The 16772-nt window shown below is 39.2% G+C and overlaps 2 protein-coding genes across 3 annotated transcripts in view; one reads left to right on the top strand and one right to left on the bottom strand.

The window, feature by feature from the left end:
• mtmr6 (myotubularin related protein 6) overlaps positions 1 to 983 on the bottom strand; it is a 30685-nt gene extending 29702 nt beyond the window's left edge. Inside the window, exon 1 of the mRNA XM_061238641.1 lies at positions 714 to 983. Within this exon, the coding sequence (XP_061094625.1) occupies positions 714 to 737 (24 nt within the window). The 5' untranslated portion in view covers positions 738 to 983. The remainder of the gene's footprint in view (positions 1 to 713) is intronic.
• A 1474-nt stretch (positions 984 to 2457) lies between these two features.
• Positions 2458 to 16772, top strand: part of nup58 (nucleoporin 58) — a 46700-nt gene continuing 32385 nt past the window's right edge. The window contains exons 1-3 of one of the 2 annotated variants that reach the window (XM_061238141.1): positions 2458 to 2883; positions 12722 to 12864; positions 16166 to 16198. In XM_061238141.1, the coding sequence (XP_061094125.1) occupies positions 2819 to 2883; positions 12722 to 12864; positions 16166 to 16198 (241 nt within the window). In that variant the 5' untranslated portion in view covers positions 2458 to 2818. The remainder of the gene's footprint in view (positions 2884 to 12721; positions 12865 to 16165; positions 16199 to 16772) is intronic. The other variant, XM_061238142.1, reaches the window with a different exon arrangement.

Below are 16772 nucleotides of genomic sequence, written 5' to 3'. Positions count from 1 at the left end.
ATGGTCTTTATCTTTCCTCAAGAAAGCATGCTAACGTTACTTTTCAGTTTCCAATGAGGTCATCTGTAATTAGCTGGCAAGCAGCAATGGTCTGAAATGATGGTATCGTGTGTGCCAACAGGAAGGCAGATGTGATGGTACACCGCTGTCCAGTTAACATTACGTTTACTGACTCTTAACTCTTAACGTTAACAAGCTGTCGCCGATTTGCAAATGAATCGCAGTTAGCAAAGAATCGTTAGCTACTGCTAATGTTTTTTTACCCAGAGATTTGAGTGCGCATGGTGGTTGTCCATGTCCACACCCTATTCAGCAACCTCACCAACGCCTACGGTTTTGATCATGTTTCTCAATCTTAACTTGACTTGGCATGCCATTATTTATTAACCAGCTAGGTTGGCGAACATAGCTAGCTAACTCGTTAAGTAACGTTTTTGTGATAATCTTCATTACAGGAAAACGAAAGCCACTTTCGAAAATCCAGATACCAAAATGTTAGCTATTGCTAATTGGTGATGTCTGATTAGCTAAAGAAAGCTGTCAGCAAAATTATCGTAACAGTTAGCTAGCTAGCCTGTCAACACTGTTGTGTAAAAGTTTCCAGTTCCCAAGGGGGCATCAAGATCCTCGAACTATCGAGTGCTGAGGCTGGTTACTAAGTTTCCCAGTTGCCAGTCAGCTAACGTTAGCGAGCGAATTAATGTCCTTCCTACCTTTGGAGTTCGGATGTGTTCCATATTTGAAATCCGACTGTCAGTTTACGCAGCAGTCGAAAAAGCTTTCCGGAGGACTACGCATCCACTCATGAGACGCTTTTGCTAACGCTGCAAGCTGCTACTACGATACGTCTCTTTTGCCTATGGTCTGTGTAAGATTGCTAGCTGACCAGCTACACACGCAATGCATTTAGCGAACAATAACAACAGTCGCTAGACTAGTCGCTTCAAGATCTTCAGCCAGCTAGCTTCTTCTTCTTCTTTATTGTTGTTTAACGGCGGCTTTAAAACGAAGATTTGTGCATTACCGCCACCTACTGAATGTTTACGTTATCACAATTTATCATTATATATTTATAAAAACCTCGCAATCTGATTTGTTTATAGCAGTGATACAAATTTATATATACCACTGCTGTGAGTTCTGAGCAAAACCTACAACATTGTGCTACATTGTGTGAATAAGTTGAACTGAAAAATGATGAAAAAACTTAAATACACTCAGTGTATTCTGCTCCTGTAGCCCGTCCACTTCAAGGCTTGACATGTTGTGCTTTCAGAGATGCTCTTCTGCATACCACTGTAACATGTGGATATTTCAGTTATCCTGTCAGATTTAACCAGTCTGGCCATATTTGCCTCACCTGTCTCAATAACAAGGCATTTTCTCCAACCAATCTGCCACTCATTGGATGTTTTTTTTGTTTATCACACTTTGTAAACTCGAGGGACTGTTGTGCATGAATGTGTCAGCAGATTCTGAGATACTCAAACCACCCTGTCTGGCACCAACAAACATTCTACAGTCACTTAGATCACATTTCTTCCCCATTCAGATGTTTGGCCTGAACAACAACTGAACCTCTTGACCATGTCTGCATGCCTTTATGCATTTTTCTGTTGTAATATTGTTCATCAGTTTATTGTTTCCTCCACTAACTTTGGCTTTCTCCTTTCCAATCATCTCCAGCTATGGGAGAAATGTGGCCTGTCTGTGATCAAAGATAAATCAGGAGATAACGAGACAAAGTAAGTCAATTGAAATGGTTATTCTGACAGTTATTGAGATATAAAACAACTGGAGACAACTTCCACTTAATGGTTCCATAGATTGACACGTGTTGCCAGTTCATGGAGGCTGTCATACTTGACCATGGGGCTTTTGGCACCAGATATGCATGCACACTTAGTACCTAAATATGAAGGTATGAATGGGAATAAAATCAAATAAAAACGTATCCTGTGTAGTTCAGTTCAGAAACCTTCTCTGGAGACAGTGGAGAGTAGTTTGTTTGGTGTGAAGAAATGTTAATACTTCTGTCCATGTACTGTCCAAAATAGTGTAGCAGTGCAAACGTTTGATTATCAATGCCTTTTGCCTGTGTTCGATTGTTAATGCCTGAGGAGAGGAGGAAAGAGAGAGTGTGTCAGGGACACGGGCAGTGTGGAGAGTGGAAGAAATAAAGAGAGTCAAGTTAAACAGTTAATCCCTGATCCTTGGGTTTTTGTTCTAATAATTATAAGTCTAAAGTCCTTGCCCGGCGCCTTTCTCGGACGTTACAATAGTATAATTGGGCCAAGGTGAATTCATAGTTTTCAACTTCAAATGGGGAAATTTGCTTTATGCTCCCAGAGGCTTACTAAACTGCAATACCTTCGGTAACCACTGGAGTTTGCGGCTTCATGAGTAATTTCAATCCCAAATTCACTGCCTCGGACAGAAAAAACAGGAAGTTGAATCTCATAGCCCAATCCTCCTGTATCCCAGCAACATTTGCGAATCTGCGTCACCGGAAATACCGAGCAAGTCATGTCTGGCCATAGGCGCGCAATCAAACATTAACTGTGTAGTGTATACATTTTTGGGGATTAACGTCGATTTTAAACGACATCCAACGATATTTGCCTGCAAAACTTGTAGTGTTAACGTTCTGCATTATAGTTACGGCCTCCGCTGTATGAATGCAGGAATATAAATGTTCGGCCTCCACGAGGTCTTGCGACCAGTGACTCGATTGCTTTCAAAGCGAAGTTAGGCGTTTGGGTTAGGTAACACATGCAATTTTATCTCCTATAAAATACCTTTGTGCAAAATATTACAAATGTCAGGGTTTAATTTTGGGACGGGAACCACCGGTGGTGGATTTTCATTCGGAGCAACAGCAAGGTAAGAACCTGATGTTATCTTTTCTGTCTTAGCTAACGTTACCGGAAGGTTATTTTCGCTGGAAATGCAAGGTGTTTTTGGTGGCGATTTCTCACCACTTATGTAGGCTAACAGAATGGCTAAATGGCTTATATTTCAGTGATTGGCAATGATGGACAGTAGTAAATTCCTCAGATTAGCCAACCAGTGAGGTCAGTGGATAAAACAAAAACAAACCTTTCCACACAACGCGGCAATCCTGCTTGGTCCATTCCCAACTAGCACTGGGCAGTTGAAACGACATTATATGGACATCCAGGGGCGTCATCAAGGTTTGAATACATTTGGGGCTGAGCTGGGATGACGGCTTGGCCAAAAACGAGCATTCTGCATAGTTTTCTCTCGGCCATCTCTAAGTAGTTTATTTGGAGACTCCAAAGGGACACATGGAAACTAATTGATATTATGGGTATTATGTAAATGTGCATTTTGCTTACTCAATTATACAATACTTTGTATCCTGAAATAAGTACGATAATACAAATAATTGTGTATACTAATATATAAATATATACGTTTTTATCAAATACCCAGCCCCCATCAAGAAGTTAAACACATTCCACAATTTCACGTGCTATTATTCAAAGGCTGGTTGGCTCCATATTTATAAGTGTACTGAATTATCCAGAGTGATGTACAATAAGGTGAAAAATCATAACCAGGGACAAATGCACAGAAAACCCTAGAGGGAAGTTTGGTTCCAAGTGCTAAAGTGATCACATAGATAAAAACTTGAACTGTTGTAGAATAATCAGATAAACTGACAACTAACATTGTTTGTGCATATGCCTACATTTGATGTTAATTCATTCAAATGTTCTGTGATCAGCTTGAAACAGGTTGTATACGAACTAACTCACTGCTTTGTCTTTGTAGTTTTGTTTATATTTGTTACAGTTTTTAATGCAGCAGTTGTTGATTATTACCAGTATTAATACTAAAGAATGAACATTTCTGGCCACTAGATGACAGTGTTGACCCGGCTACTTCTTGATAATGGTCTGTAAAATGAAGAAATATTTTCATTTTTCATGCATGCAAAATTAAAATGAATGTGAAGGTCCCGCATATAGGGATGAATTGATAGTCAATCCTATTGGGAATTAACAACTGGGCAATATATTTATATTATTCATATTGCGATAGGTAACTAGATATCTTCTTAGATACCGTGATATGGGATAAGTGTCGTCTTTTCCTGGTTTTAAAAGCTGCATTACAGTAAAGTTCTCAACATACCAGACTGTTCTGGCTGTTCTATTTGCCTTTACCCACTTAGTTATTATGCACATTACTGATGATTATTTATCAAAAATCTCATTGTGTAAATATTTTGTGAAAGCACCAGTAGTCATCCCTACAATATTGTTGCAATGTCAATATCAAGGTATTTGGTCAGAAATATTGGTATTGGTCATTATTTTGTCCATATAGCCCAGCCCTAATTGCTGCTATACTTGAAACTATTTTACCTTTTATATTTTAAATTTTCATATTGTAGGATAGGCCTATATATTTTTTTCTCTATAGTTTTACTTTAAACAGTTACGTTCTAAGGTTCTTAATGAAATGAGAATATACTCGGTACTTTTCATTTGTCATATTTACTTCACACAGGAGTATACAAAAATAGGTTTTACTATTGTGGTTATTTTATATAGACCATTTATTTATTGAATTACTGGATAACATGTTATATTGTGATCTATATTGTTATCAGGATGTTAAATGACCTATATCAGGTTAGAAGATTTTGGCCATAAGGCCCAGCCCTACTTGGCGATTGCCAGGGGGATTTTAAGTTCTTTTTATTGCCAGAAAAACAGTGCTGTGGTGAATATTAAGGTGTATATTCATTCAATACACAAATTGTATGTTCTCCTACTACCTGTTTTTCAATACTATAGTTCTGAAAACTATCGTTAGGCACTGATAGTAGCCTACTGTTGCTACAAGCTATTGAGGGACGCTTTTATTTGTCCATAATAATAATAATAATAATAATAATAATATTTAGTCTATTTGCAAAGTGCTCTTCATTGTAAATATCAATCAATATCAGAACTGATAAAATAGGCTACGCTCCTTACCCGTTCGTTCGTGATGACGAAACACCCATGTCAAAGGCTGGAACTGGTCCGGTTTATTTTGAACACAATGAGCCTGGGATTAATTTTAGGACACTATTAAAATATTGAAGGTTTCCACTAGCCACAAGTCCATTCTTTACCCTCACACAAGTGCTATGCTTCACCACTCTGTGATCTGCGGAGTGATAAGTGTCTGCCAAATGCTCATAATGTGATGTAATATGACAATTTACTTGTGAAAACATGAACATGAACTTGAAACACAAACATTAGTTACAACGAAGCTGCAAGAGTTGTTGGAGGCATTTTGAAGTTTCAAGTTTTGCTGAAATGAATTGTGTGCTTCTATCGTATTAATACTAGTTAGTAATGAATATTCTTAATTGATGCCTATGTTATTGTTCCATTTTGCCTGGACATTTGATTGAACGTGACTGATTTTGACAGTGCGCCCTGTATTTTGTAAAGTGTATGGATGTTGTGCATGGAACGTGTCTTTGACTGTATTTGGAATTACCTGTGGGATCCCGTTGTGCTTCGATTACTCCTGATTTAGTTTGTTACTTTTATGATTGTAAATAAACACACGTAAACCGAGAACACACGTGGGCTGGACTGAACTACTGTCAGACGTGGCATTGAAAAGCCATTACAGTTGTTTTACATCAGAGGTGTCCATTCGTATCCTAAAAGGGCCGGCGTGGGTGCAGGTTTTCGTTTTAACTCAGCAGTAACACACCTGATTTTACTAATGAACTGATTGTGGTCTTTAATCAAGACCCTGATGAGTAGAATCAGCTGTCTTAGTCCTGTGCTAAAACAAGAACCTGCACACACACCGGCCCTTTCTGGATAAGATTGGACACCCCTGTTTTGCATCAATACTCTTCATAATTGTAATGGAATATGAAAAAAGTCTAGAATAATGTTAGTAGTTGGCTATGTAGTAGATGTGTAAAGTTTTTATAATTTATATATTTATTTATTATTATTGTTTAAATGCATATTTATTTTATTGTATTTTTTTTGCCCATGGGGGCGCAATCGGAGGATACGGGTTTGGAGATGATTTAACAACCCTTCACACAGATGCTCAGAATTACACTAAATGGCTACAAAGTATAAGTTCAAGGCACAATAATTAAGTATCTTTTTGTGTCAGGGAGCGCCAGATGGCAATAGCCAATAACAGGAATTGTACCAACTGTACACTTGAAAGCTGAAATGATTTCCTTGAAAACAAGTGTTCCATTTGTAATTAAACTCTCCTAACATCAGCAAAATAATTGTATATATTGTACCCTACATTCATCATTATCCATGTTAATGGCTGAGATCTGGGGTTTAGTCTGAGGCTCTACCTCAAGATCCCTTGGGTTATGATCTATGGTTCTTTGTTTCATTCCTGGCTCTGTGAAGATATTTAAATAAGAAGCTGTAAGATGTAAGAACCATCCACAGTTATGCACATGAACAGCTTAACTGTATGAAATACAACAACTTAAATGGTAAGTCTCCAGGAGTGAGATGGTATATTGATTGCACACTATGTGTATTTCAACAATAACATTTCATTGCTATGACATTACATTAGTTATTTAGCTGATGCTTCTTATCCAAAGTGACTTAAAGTCGATGAGACTAAGCAGGGACCAATCCCCAACAGTTGCACTGATCTTATTGTGGCTACACCACCAACCTTCCAGGTCCCAGTGAAGCAGCTTAGCCATTAGGCTACAAGCTGTTCAAGAGGTGGTGATGTTACCAGCACAATTACATTACACCAGCATATTTATCTCTGCACTTACTGTAATGTATGGCTTAGCTACTAACAGCAGTCACTTATAATCCCCCAAAATTGAGAAAGTTTAGGTTCATTAACAGTTAAGATATTAGTTGTATGTGCTTTGTATTCTTTCTTTTTGGTTTGATCAAGACACTGTAGATACTGTCAGTGCCTAAGGCTAGTTTTCAGAACTATAGCATTGTTCAAAAAACGCTGTGCTGTTGCACTGTATTCCAAAGACACGAGGTCAAGAACAACTTGTGAACGATAATGTAGTAAAGAAAACGTAGGCTTTTTAGTAGGAGACAAATACTAATTAATTAATTGTGGCATACATAATGACCTGAGGTTGACATAATAGCAAGACGAGTATTCTATACCATTTCTTCTGTCATCTCCCTCAGGTTCTCCTCCATCCTCCACACTTTCCATTGGATGTATAGCATAGGAGCCTATAATATCTGGAGAGATAAAAAAGGGGACAGTTTAGTTCCTAGCTGTATGCTGCAGTTGCATGTTTATTTTTCTTTGTTATAATGCAATATTATTTTCTGTTTTATGTGTGTGATTTGGTTTGAATGGGTCAGACTATGCACTGTGTCCATTATGCAATTTGTTTTGATATATAATAATGCCCTACTTTCAATGTACATGTGTAATAGCCTCTTTCTATTTTTCATTTTATTTGTTTAAATTACTGTATTCCGCGAAATATAAATCACTGTATTCCACTGAATATATAACAAAGCAAGCAATTTAATAAATAATAAATGTAATAACCTTTCATTAACCTTAATAATTGATGTCATGCTCTCATATGTTATCCGTTTGCTGTGAAATTTTTATTGCAATTATTTTGAAAATCACTTATGCTTTTATGGTCTTAAAAGTAATTAGCTTGGAGTGTGCTCAGATGTGATGATCATGTCTCTTGGGGGGACGGGGGGACGGGTGCTTCTATCCAAAGTGCTTTGCTATTTATGCCTCTTATTCACCCATTCACACACACTCACACACACACGCGCCAATGGTGATAGGCTGCCATGCAAGCTATCAATCTGCTTGTCGGGAGTAATTGGGGGTTAGGTGTCTTGCTCAGGGCCCGTTCGACACACCGTGGGTGGGGGATCGAACTGGCAACCTTCCAACTGCCAAATGACTGCTCTTACCTCTTTTTTATTTCTTTTTTATTAAAGATTTAAGCAAGGTACTTAATCTTAGTTGCCTAATAAGATACATTTCTCGTCTCAAAAGTTATTTTGGACAAAGTGTTATCTTATATCACACAAATATTAGACATTTCGAGATTTGAGTGCACAACCCTGTCTGTAACAAAGTTCTCAACGGCAATAGATTGGACACATTTCATGCCAATCAAGTCTACTTGTCTGAAGTTGCATGAATTCACATTTGCTTCAGTTTTTTTTCTTAGCTCTGTCAGGCCGACATATTTCCGGTTTGGTAGAAATGCAATGTTTTGCTAATTATTCGATAGACATATTTATGGAACCAAATATCCCACCTGAAGCTAAGACTGATTTCTGACTAAAGTTGAAGTTTATTTCGTAATCCGTTTAGCCATTTTTGAGGACTATACCTAAGAAAATGCTGTCTTGGACTAGCTACTTGTTATTGTTGCGTAAATGCATTGCTAGGTCATTTCAATACTGAACTAATGGAAAACATGGCACACTTCTTGTAGGGGGCTTCCTACCCTTTCCGACAAGGTATAATATGTCATATTCTAGTGACAGAGTCTTTCGGGATATCCCTGCATTTGCATAGCAGAATTAGTATGCTGACGTGCACAACAGGATTTGAACTTGCTATAGATGTAAACCTGTAATTGTACTGGCTAACGGGGCTCTGGTTAACCTAATTTTTATTTCCATTTTTGATGTGATGCAGACTTGTTAGAAAGTGTCATCCTTTTTGGAGACCTTTTTAATACTTTGGAGACCTTCATAAAAACATACTCTCATATGTGCATAAAACGCATGTGAACGTGCATTTTCTTTACATTTTGTATAAAAGAATCTGTTACAATAGAAAAATAACCTTTGCATTTGGGTAGATTTGGGGACACTTGAGGATATCTGGGTGTAGTTTTGGGAAAGCTGATGTGGAATTTGAATGCCTGTCCATATCTTTACCATATTTTGTAAAGTACTTCTGGGTTGGCTTCTGACATATAAATTGAGAGATTCATTGTTAAACTATAAAAACACCAGGCTTTTTGTATTTTCTTTTGTATTTTAGTGTAAGTTGTGTAGTGCGTTTACATGCTCTGACAAGTTTGTTCTGTTTCAAGTTTCTGAATTGTTCAAGTCTCTTCTTTAATTTAATTCTTTAGCCATGTGTGTGCAATAAATTGTTTTTAAGAAATTGACACTTTTATAGAAAATAGGATTGAAATTGCCCTCTGGGGGGGGCATAACTACCGACTGCTGGACGTCTCTGAGCGCGATGTCAATATAAATGAAAATCCAATTAGGAAATTATCGTACTTTCTATTATGACATTTAAATGGAACTATTTAAGATGCCCCAGATTGACGTTTGAAAAGAAAGCAATTACATTTTTGTCAGTTCTAGAGTTGTCACATCCCTAATAGAATTTTTTTCCAAGAAAGATAATCTTGAGTGTATCTTCAACATATCCAAAGATGATGATTGTGGCACATCACCACTTGTTCGTGAGCTATATTGTTGTTGTTTATCACCTGATGCATTTTATAAAATAGAAAATGGGTCTCTGACTAGCTAGCTTTGTTTTCACATTGGCAGAAGGTAGAGAGGCCAGGAGGACACTGGAACTGTTTCATTTATGGAATGATTTCAGATATTTAAAAAATCCAAACTTTATATTTGGAATCGCATAATTAACATGTGGTTAAAGTGAACATTCCCAGATTTTATTAAAGGGTTTTTTTTATATATTTTGGTTTCACCATGTAGAAATTACTATTGTTGCTGTTTATCAACATGAGGACCTAAGGTGATCGAAAGACTTGAGGAAAGACTAGGTGCTGAGAGCTCTCTTATACCAGCATTAGGGAGGCAAGTAAACACACCTGAGCAATTCTAAACCCATATCAAGCTATGTGTCCCAAACATTATGGTGCCCTGCATTTCAGGGGGTGTGTAAACACTGCTGTAATTTTTAGCCTACATGGTGAAACCAGAATTGATAAAATTGGCCTTTATTGAAGGTACAATAGGTTATTTTGGATTTCTAACGGTCAAGAGACGAATTGCAACAACAAACACGTTCAAACCGCAACACTGTTTATCCAACCCCTTCTCTTTGAATGCACTGACATTGAAACGCCATTGGCTGTGGCAATTAGAACCAATTTTCAACCAATGAGCTTGAATTATTGTATAGCTATACAATGTTTTGGTGCAGTGTCGGGCCGTTATCTGCATATTTTGAAACCCAAATTTAAAACACAGGCAGAGGGTGAGTCAACATGTCAATGAGCCTTTTTCAATGATAGGAAGGGATTTACAATGGTTTTAACAATGTTTTAACCCAAAAAACTATTGTACTTTAAAATCCGACAATGTGCACTTTAACCAAATTTTTTTCTAAATGACAAATTGTGGAGTACCAAGGCAAATAAGTAAATGTAACAATGTATATGTAAAAGATGGTGAAGACCTAGTATTCAATTAACATGCAATTACCCGTTTGTTTGCAGTGTGCTTCATATAGGAATCGGTGACTGTATGTTTGTAGTCAGTCCCTCCAGGAATTTGCAGTCTTGCGATCACAATAATTACTGCGAATTCAACCAATCCCTGCATTATTTGCAATAGCTTGCTGTTCCAATAGCAGAGACTGCAGTTTTAAGTACTGGCTAGCAAAAACAAAAATGTGAATATTGACAGCTCATCAGATAGTGTGACTATCTGGTCTGTGTGTTTGCCATGTGTTTTATGCAGAAATCAGTGTGTGACTACCTGTTCTGTATGTAATGCGCTTCATATAGAAATCAGTGTGTGACTGTGTGGTCTCTGTTTGCCAGGTGTTTTATACAGAAATCATTGTGTGACTATGTGGTCTGTATGTTTGTAGTGTGTGTGACTATTACATTACATTACCTTATTGGCATTTTGGCAAACGCTCTTATCAAGAGCGAGGTACAGTTGATTAGACTAAGCAGGAGACAATCCTTCCCTGGAGCAATGCAGGGTTAAGGGCCTTGCTCAAGGGCCCAACGGCTGTGCGGATCTTATTGTGGCTACACTGGAATTCGAACCACCATCCTTGCCTATCCCAGTCCTTTACCTTAACCACTATGCTACAGGCCGACTATGTGGTCTGTGTGGTCTGTTTGTAGTGTGCTTTATATAGAAATCAGTGTGTGACTACATGGTATGTGGTTGTAGTGTGCTTTATATAGAAATCAGTGTGTGACTGTGGTCTGTTTGTAGTGTGCTTCATATAGAAATCAGTATGTGACTACGTGGTCCTTGGTTGTAGTGTGCTTTATATAGAAATCAGTGTGTGACTACATGGTATGTGGTTGTAGTGTGCTTTATATAGAAATCAGTGTGTGACTGTGGTCTGTTTGTAGTGTGCTTCATATAGAAATCAGTATGTGACTACGTGGTCCTTGGTTGTAGTGTGCTTTATATAGAAATCAGTGTGTGACTACATGGTATGTGGTTGTAGTGTGCTTTATATAGAAATCAGTATGTGACTACGTGGTCCTTGGTTGTAGTGTGCTTTATATAGAAATCAGTGTGTGACTACATGGTCTGTGTGGTTGTAGTGTGCTTTATATAGAAATCAGGGTGTGACTATGTGTTCTGTATGTTTGTGGTGTGCTTTATATAGAAATCAGTGTGTGACTACATGGTCTGTGGTTGTAGTGTGCTTTATATAGAAATCAGTGTGTGACTACGTGGTCTGTGTGGTTGTAGTATGCTTTATATAGAAATCAGTGTGTGACTGGTCTGTATGTTTGTAGTGTGCTTTATAAAGAAATCAGTGTGTGACTACGTGGTCTGTGGTTGTAGTGTGCTTTATATAGAAATCAGGGTGTGACTATGTGGTCTGTATATTTGTAGTGTGCTTTATATAGAAATCAGCGTGTGACTACGTGGTCTGTGGTTGTAGTGTGCTTTATATAGAAATCAGGGTGTGACTATGTGTTCTGTATGTTTGTGGTGTGCTTTATATAGAAATCAGTGTGTGACTACATGGTCTGTGGTTGTAGTGTGCTTTATATAGAAATCAGTGTGTGACTACGTGGTCTGTGTGGTTGTAGTATGCTTTATATAGAAATCAGTGTGTGACTGGTCTGTATGTTTGTAGTGTGCTTTATAAAGAAATCAGTGTGTGACTACGTGGTCTGTGGTTGTAGTGTGCTTTATATAGAAATCAGGGTGTGACTATGTGGTCTGTATATTTGTAGTGTGCTTTATATAGAAATCAGCGTGTGACTACGTGGTCTGTGGTTGTAGTGTGCTTTATATAGAAATCAGGGTGTGACTATGTGGTCTGTGGTTGTAGTGTGCTTTATATAGAAATCAGGGTGTGACTATGTGGTCTGTATATTTGTAGTGTGCTTTTTATAGAAATCAGTGTGTGACTATGTGGTCTGTATGTTTGTAGTGTGCTTTATATAGAAATCAGTGTGTGACTATGTGGTCTGTATGTTTGTAGTGTGCTTTATATAGAAATCAGTGTGTGACTACGTGGTCTGTGTGTTTGTAGTGTGCTTTATATAGAAATCAGTGTATGACTATGTGGTCTGTATGTTTGTAGTGTGCTTTATATAGAAATCAGGGTGTGACTACGTGGTCTGTGTGTTTGTAGTGTGCTTTATATAGAAATCAGGGTGTGACTACGTGGTCTGTGTGTTTGTAGTGTGCTTTATATAGAAATCAGTGTGTGGTCTGTGTGTTTGTAGTGCCCCTGCTGCCAATACTGGGGCATTCACGCTGGGAGGCCTGGGCACGGCTGCCACCACCACTACCTCCTCCCTCGGCCTGGGGAGCAGCCTGTTTGCACAAAAACCTGCCAGTGGATTCTCCTTTGGCTCTCCAGCAGCAGGTACCACTTCTACAACGACACTGCACCCCACTGTCACATCTGCTACCACTTCTGGACGCACACTAATTTCCACCTACACTGCACTGCACCCCCTTGTCATACCAGGTACCACTCCTACACAGGTGTAGGTCTGCAGATGCAGTCACAGAATTCTGGCGGTCCACGGTAGGGGTGGGCATTTTCAGTATTTTAATGTTTCCGTTAACTGCTGACATTAATCAGTTAAGCAATTAAAAATCTCTTTTTAGTACTCGTGTAATAGGCTGTACAATCACGCTGCAATAGGCTGGACCACAGCCAAAACGATAAAAGTCAGTATAACCACATGAATTGGATGCACTCAGTGATCACTTTATTAGGTAGACCTGTATACCAGCTTGTTAATGCAAATATTTTAATCAGCCAGTCATGTGGCAGCAACTAAATGCATAAAAGCACGCAGACTTGGTCAAGAGGTTCAGCTGTTTCAGACCAAATTTCAGAATGGGGAAGGAATGTGATCTAAGTGACTTGGACCGTGGAATGATTGCTGGTCCCAGACAGGGTGGTTTGACTATCTCAAACTGCTGATCTCCTGGGATTTTCCCTCAGTGACTGCCTTCAGCCTTCCTCAGACTATGTGCATACTTCTTTGCAGGCAGCTTTTCTTTAATGCATTTTTATCAAATCTATCTATCTGTATGTTACTGAGCTAGCTAGTTTGCTAAGCCCGTAGTTTTGCAGTTCTAAGAGCTGCTGCCTTTCAAGCTTCACTGAGGGAAAGAAAGTTCTTTGGGCATGTGAGTGTGGTGAAGGAAGTCTTCAGGTATCTGCAAATTACCCACCAGTTTACACCACACGCAGAATGGCTACATTCCAGTCCTATGTGGCATAGAGTTTGTGTGGGCTATTTAAACCAACCAACCCACCAATACAAGCATGGATGTGAAAATCTGTTCATATATACACTGTGCCTCTAACTAGCCTGCAAGTTTGAGCTCTGTGCATTAATCTCTCTGCACGTTATGAAAATAAACTCACTTAAGTAAATATAGTCATTAGCGGTTTCTTTTTGTCTTTATTTCACCACTTTTGTTTGCGTTACCTCGGAGTAATTGAGTAAGAAGTGAACATTTTTTATAATTCTGCCAATTCTCCCCAAGCTGTGAAGCTTACTGTCACTCACCGTGACACACCCGTGAAAGGATAGACAAGCTGGACACAGGGAGCTATAGAATTGCCCCACCGTTTTATTGCTGGTTTTATGCGGAGCAGGGAAGGCAGAGGAAAAACTGACAAGGACATTCCTTCTCGATGGTACTATACTGACTCTCCCTAGGGCTGAGCTTGCGGCTGATGTAGTGGACCGGTCGCTCCTCCCCCTCAATCTCCTGGGACAACACCGCCCCCAGCCCTTTGTCCGAGGCATCGGTCTGCAGGCGAAAAGCTTTAGAGAAGTTGAGGCTAATCAAAAGAGGACCACGACTTAAGCACGCTTTAATCCTCAGAAACGGCACCTGTCCCCCTTTTGAGTGAGGTCCGTCAATAGGCTATCGAGACAAGAAAAATCTGGGATAAACGGGCGGTAGTAATAGCTAATCATGGCCCAGAATCAGCAGAAGGGGGGTGCGGGTACTAACCGCAGCCTCCGTGCTATGCTTTTGTCCCGCAATTGAAAATTCAATCCGTGCTTTCAGATAATAATGAACATCCCCGTGCACACACCACAAGTCTATCAATTGCCTCTGGTAGAACCACAAGGCATTGGTGCATAAGGATAGGATAGCAACCCGAATCCAACAACACCTGGATTGTACCCCCTTTCACACTTGGATGCATGCTGAAGCCTTAAGGATGGGTGGCGGTTTTATAAATTATTGGCTAAGGTTACAGAGCAGTTGTTGGAATGTTTCAGAAAATCTCACAAAACTGAAAAGGCGGCAGTAATCACAATGTTAAATACACACACATCTAATGCACAGAACTGAGAAATTATTAAAATAATGTGCAGTTGTAGCAACAATAACAAGTACAGTGTGGTCTCTGTGAATATTCTGAATGGCTGGAAGGTGCCTTTGAGCTGCCTATAGAAGGGCACGCCTATAGAAGGTGTGCCTTTAAGCTGCCTATAGGTGCCTATAGAAGGTGTGCCTTTGAGCCGCCTATAGAAGGTGTGCCTTTAAGCCGCCTATAGAAGGTGTGCCTTTGAGCTGCCTATAGGTGCCTATAGAAGGTGTGCCTTTAAGCCGCCTATAGAAGGTGTGCCTTTAAGCCGCCTATAGAATGTGTGCCTTTAAGCCGCCTATAGAAGGTGTGCCTTTGAACTGCCTATAGGTGCCTATAGAAGGTGTGCCTTTAAGCCACCTATGGAGGGGGTGCCTTTAAGCCGGCAAGAGAAGGTGTGCCTTTACGCCTCCTATGGAAAGTGTGCCTTTAAGCCGCCTATGGAAGGTGCGCCTTTAAGTCGCCTATAGAAGGCAACCACCGCCGCCTGGCTTCGAGTAGTTAGTTCCAGCAAAAATCTTTTTTATGCACCACAAAGGCAAATATCCAGGCCACTAAGAGATCATTGACTGATTATTGATAGAATTAAATGCACATGTTACTACAGCAACTTCAAGTCACACTCGAAAACTTTTGTTTTCTTTATTTTGTGATCGCAAAAACATTGCCATTTTGTCATTGGATGCACATCGAAAATGGACATCTGCCACCTGTAAAAAAATAAATACATAAAAAAATGTTTTTAAAAGAAACAATACAAGTAATGTGCCATGAGTATGCCTACAACTAGGGTCACCTAGTTAAATAGGCTTCATAATGCATTTGGTCAAACACTGCCTAGGGAGGAGGAAAAAACCTGTAGCCTACTTTTGGTTGTAGCCTAACCTGTACACTCAGTTTTGCAAACCAAAATGTATAAAAAAAAGACCCTTTCATCGACAAAAATGCTTTAAGCCCATTTGGATTGTGTGATTACAGTTCTAAAACAGGAAGAGCCGAATCAAGGAAAACATTTCTAACAATTCACCATAGAAAGACAACACAAATGCTTTGATAGATTGTGTGTCCTTCTGCTGAATTCAGTCAGCAACGATAATTTATTGCTATTACTTCAACTGGTTACAGTTGGTACATACAAACCAATTAATAAGCAAAACAGTCTAAATGCCTGTATCCGGTTGCTTGACAGCTGAAATATCTTGCCAGACAATGTGGCAAGTGAAGCTGACCATTTCACCGCTAGAGAAGGTTAACCTGCATTTTCTGTAGTCCTGGGTATTTGTTTTAAGACTCGTATCCATTTTACTTTTCATTATAGGAACTGCTGCACCTGCCACAGGCCTTACTCTAGGTAAGTTGTGTGTGTCTCTGTCTGTATGTGACCCTTCAACTGAAGTGACCAGTTGGTTCTGTGAGTAGATCAGATTGAATGATCGATGTGTTAGGCCAGATTTTAAAGCTTCAGAACTGATTCATGCATTACAATTTGAAATGTATGTGGAAAAAGAGGCAAAGACACCTAGTATCTTAATGCTATATGGTGTTATACATTTCATTTGAATTGAAACCATGAATATGAGGTTGAAGTAGAGATGGTCATCTTTAATTTGCACCCAGGTGAATGTAAGAATTAGTCTATTTTGTGCATAGTTCCCCATCTTATGAGGCCAAAGGTAACCAGGCAGGCTGCTTCTTGGCCAGCTGTATGTTGTTGCATCATTAGTTCATGCTCAAGAAAGCTAAAAGGTCCAGGCATTTGCCACCTTAAGAGGCACAAAATACACAGGTGAGCTGTGTAGTAGCCATTGACCTGGTAGACCGCAGAATAATACTGTAGTGAATGACTGAAGAATACATTCACTTGCTAAGGAAAACCCTTTTTCAGTAGTCAAACAAATCAGCAGCACTCCAGGATGTAGGCATAG

Source organism: Conger conger, chromosome 4 (assembly GCF_963514075.1).
Source record: "Conger conger chromosome 4, fConCon1.1, whole genome shotgun sequence".
In the NCBI taxonomy this organism is placed as follows: domain Eukaryota; kingdom Metazoa; phylum Chordata; class Actinopteri; order Anguilliformes; family Congridae; genus Conger; species Conger conger.
Note: the sequence above shows the minus strand (reverse complement) of the source record. Positions and strands in the feature narration are given on the sequence as shown.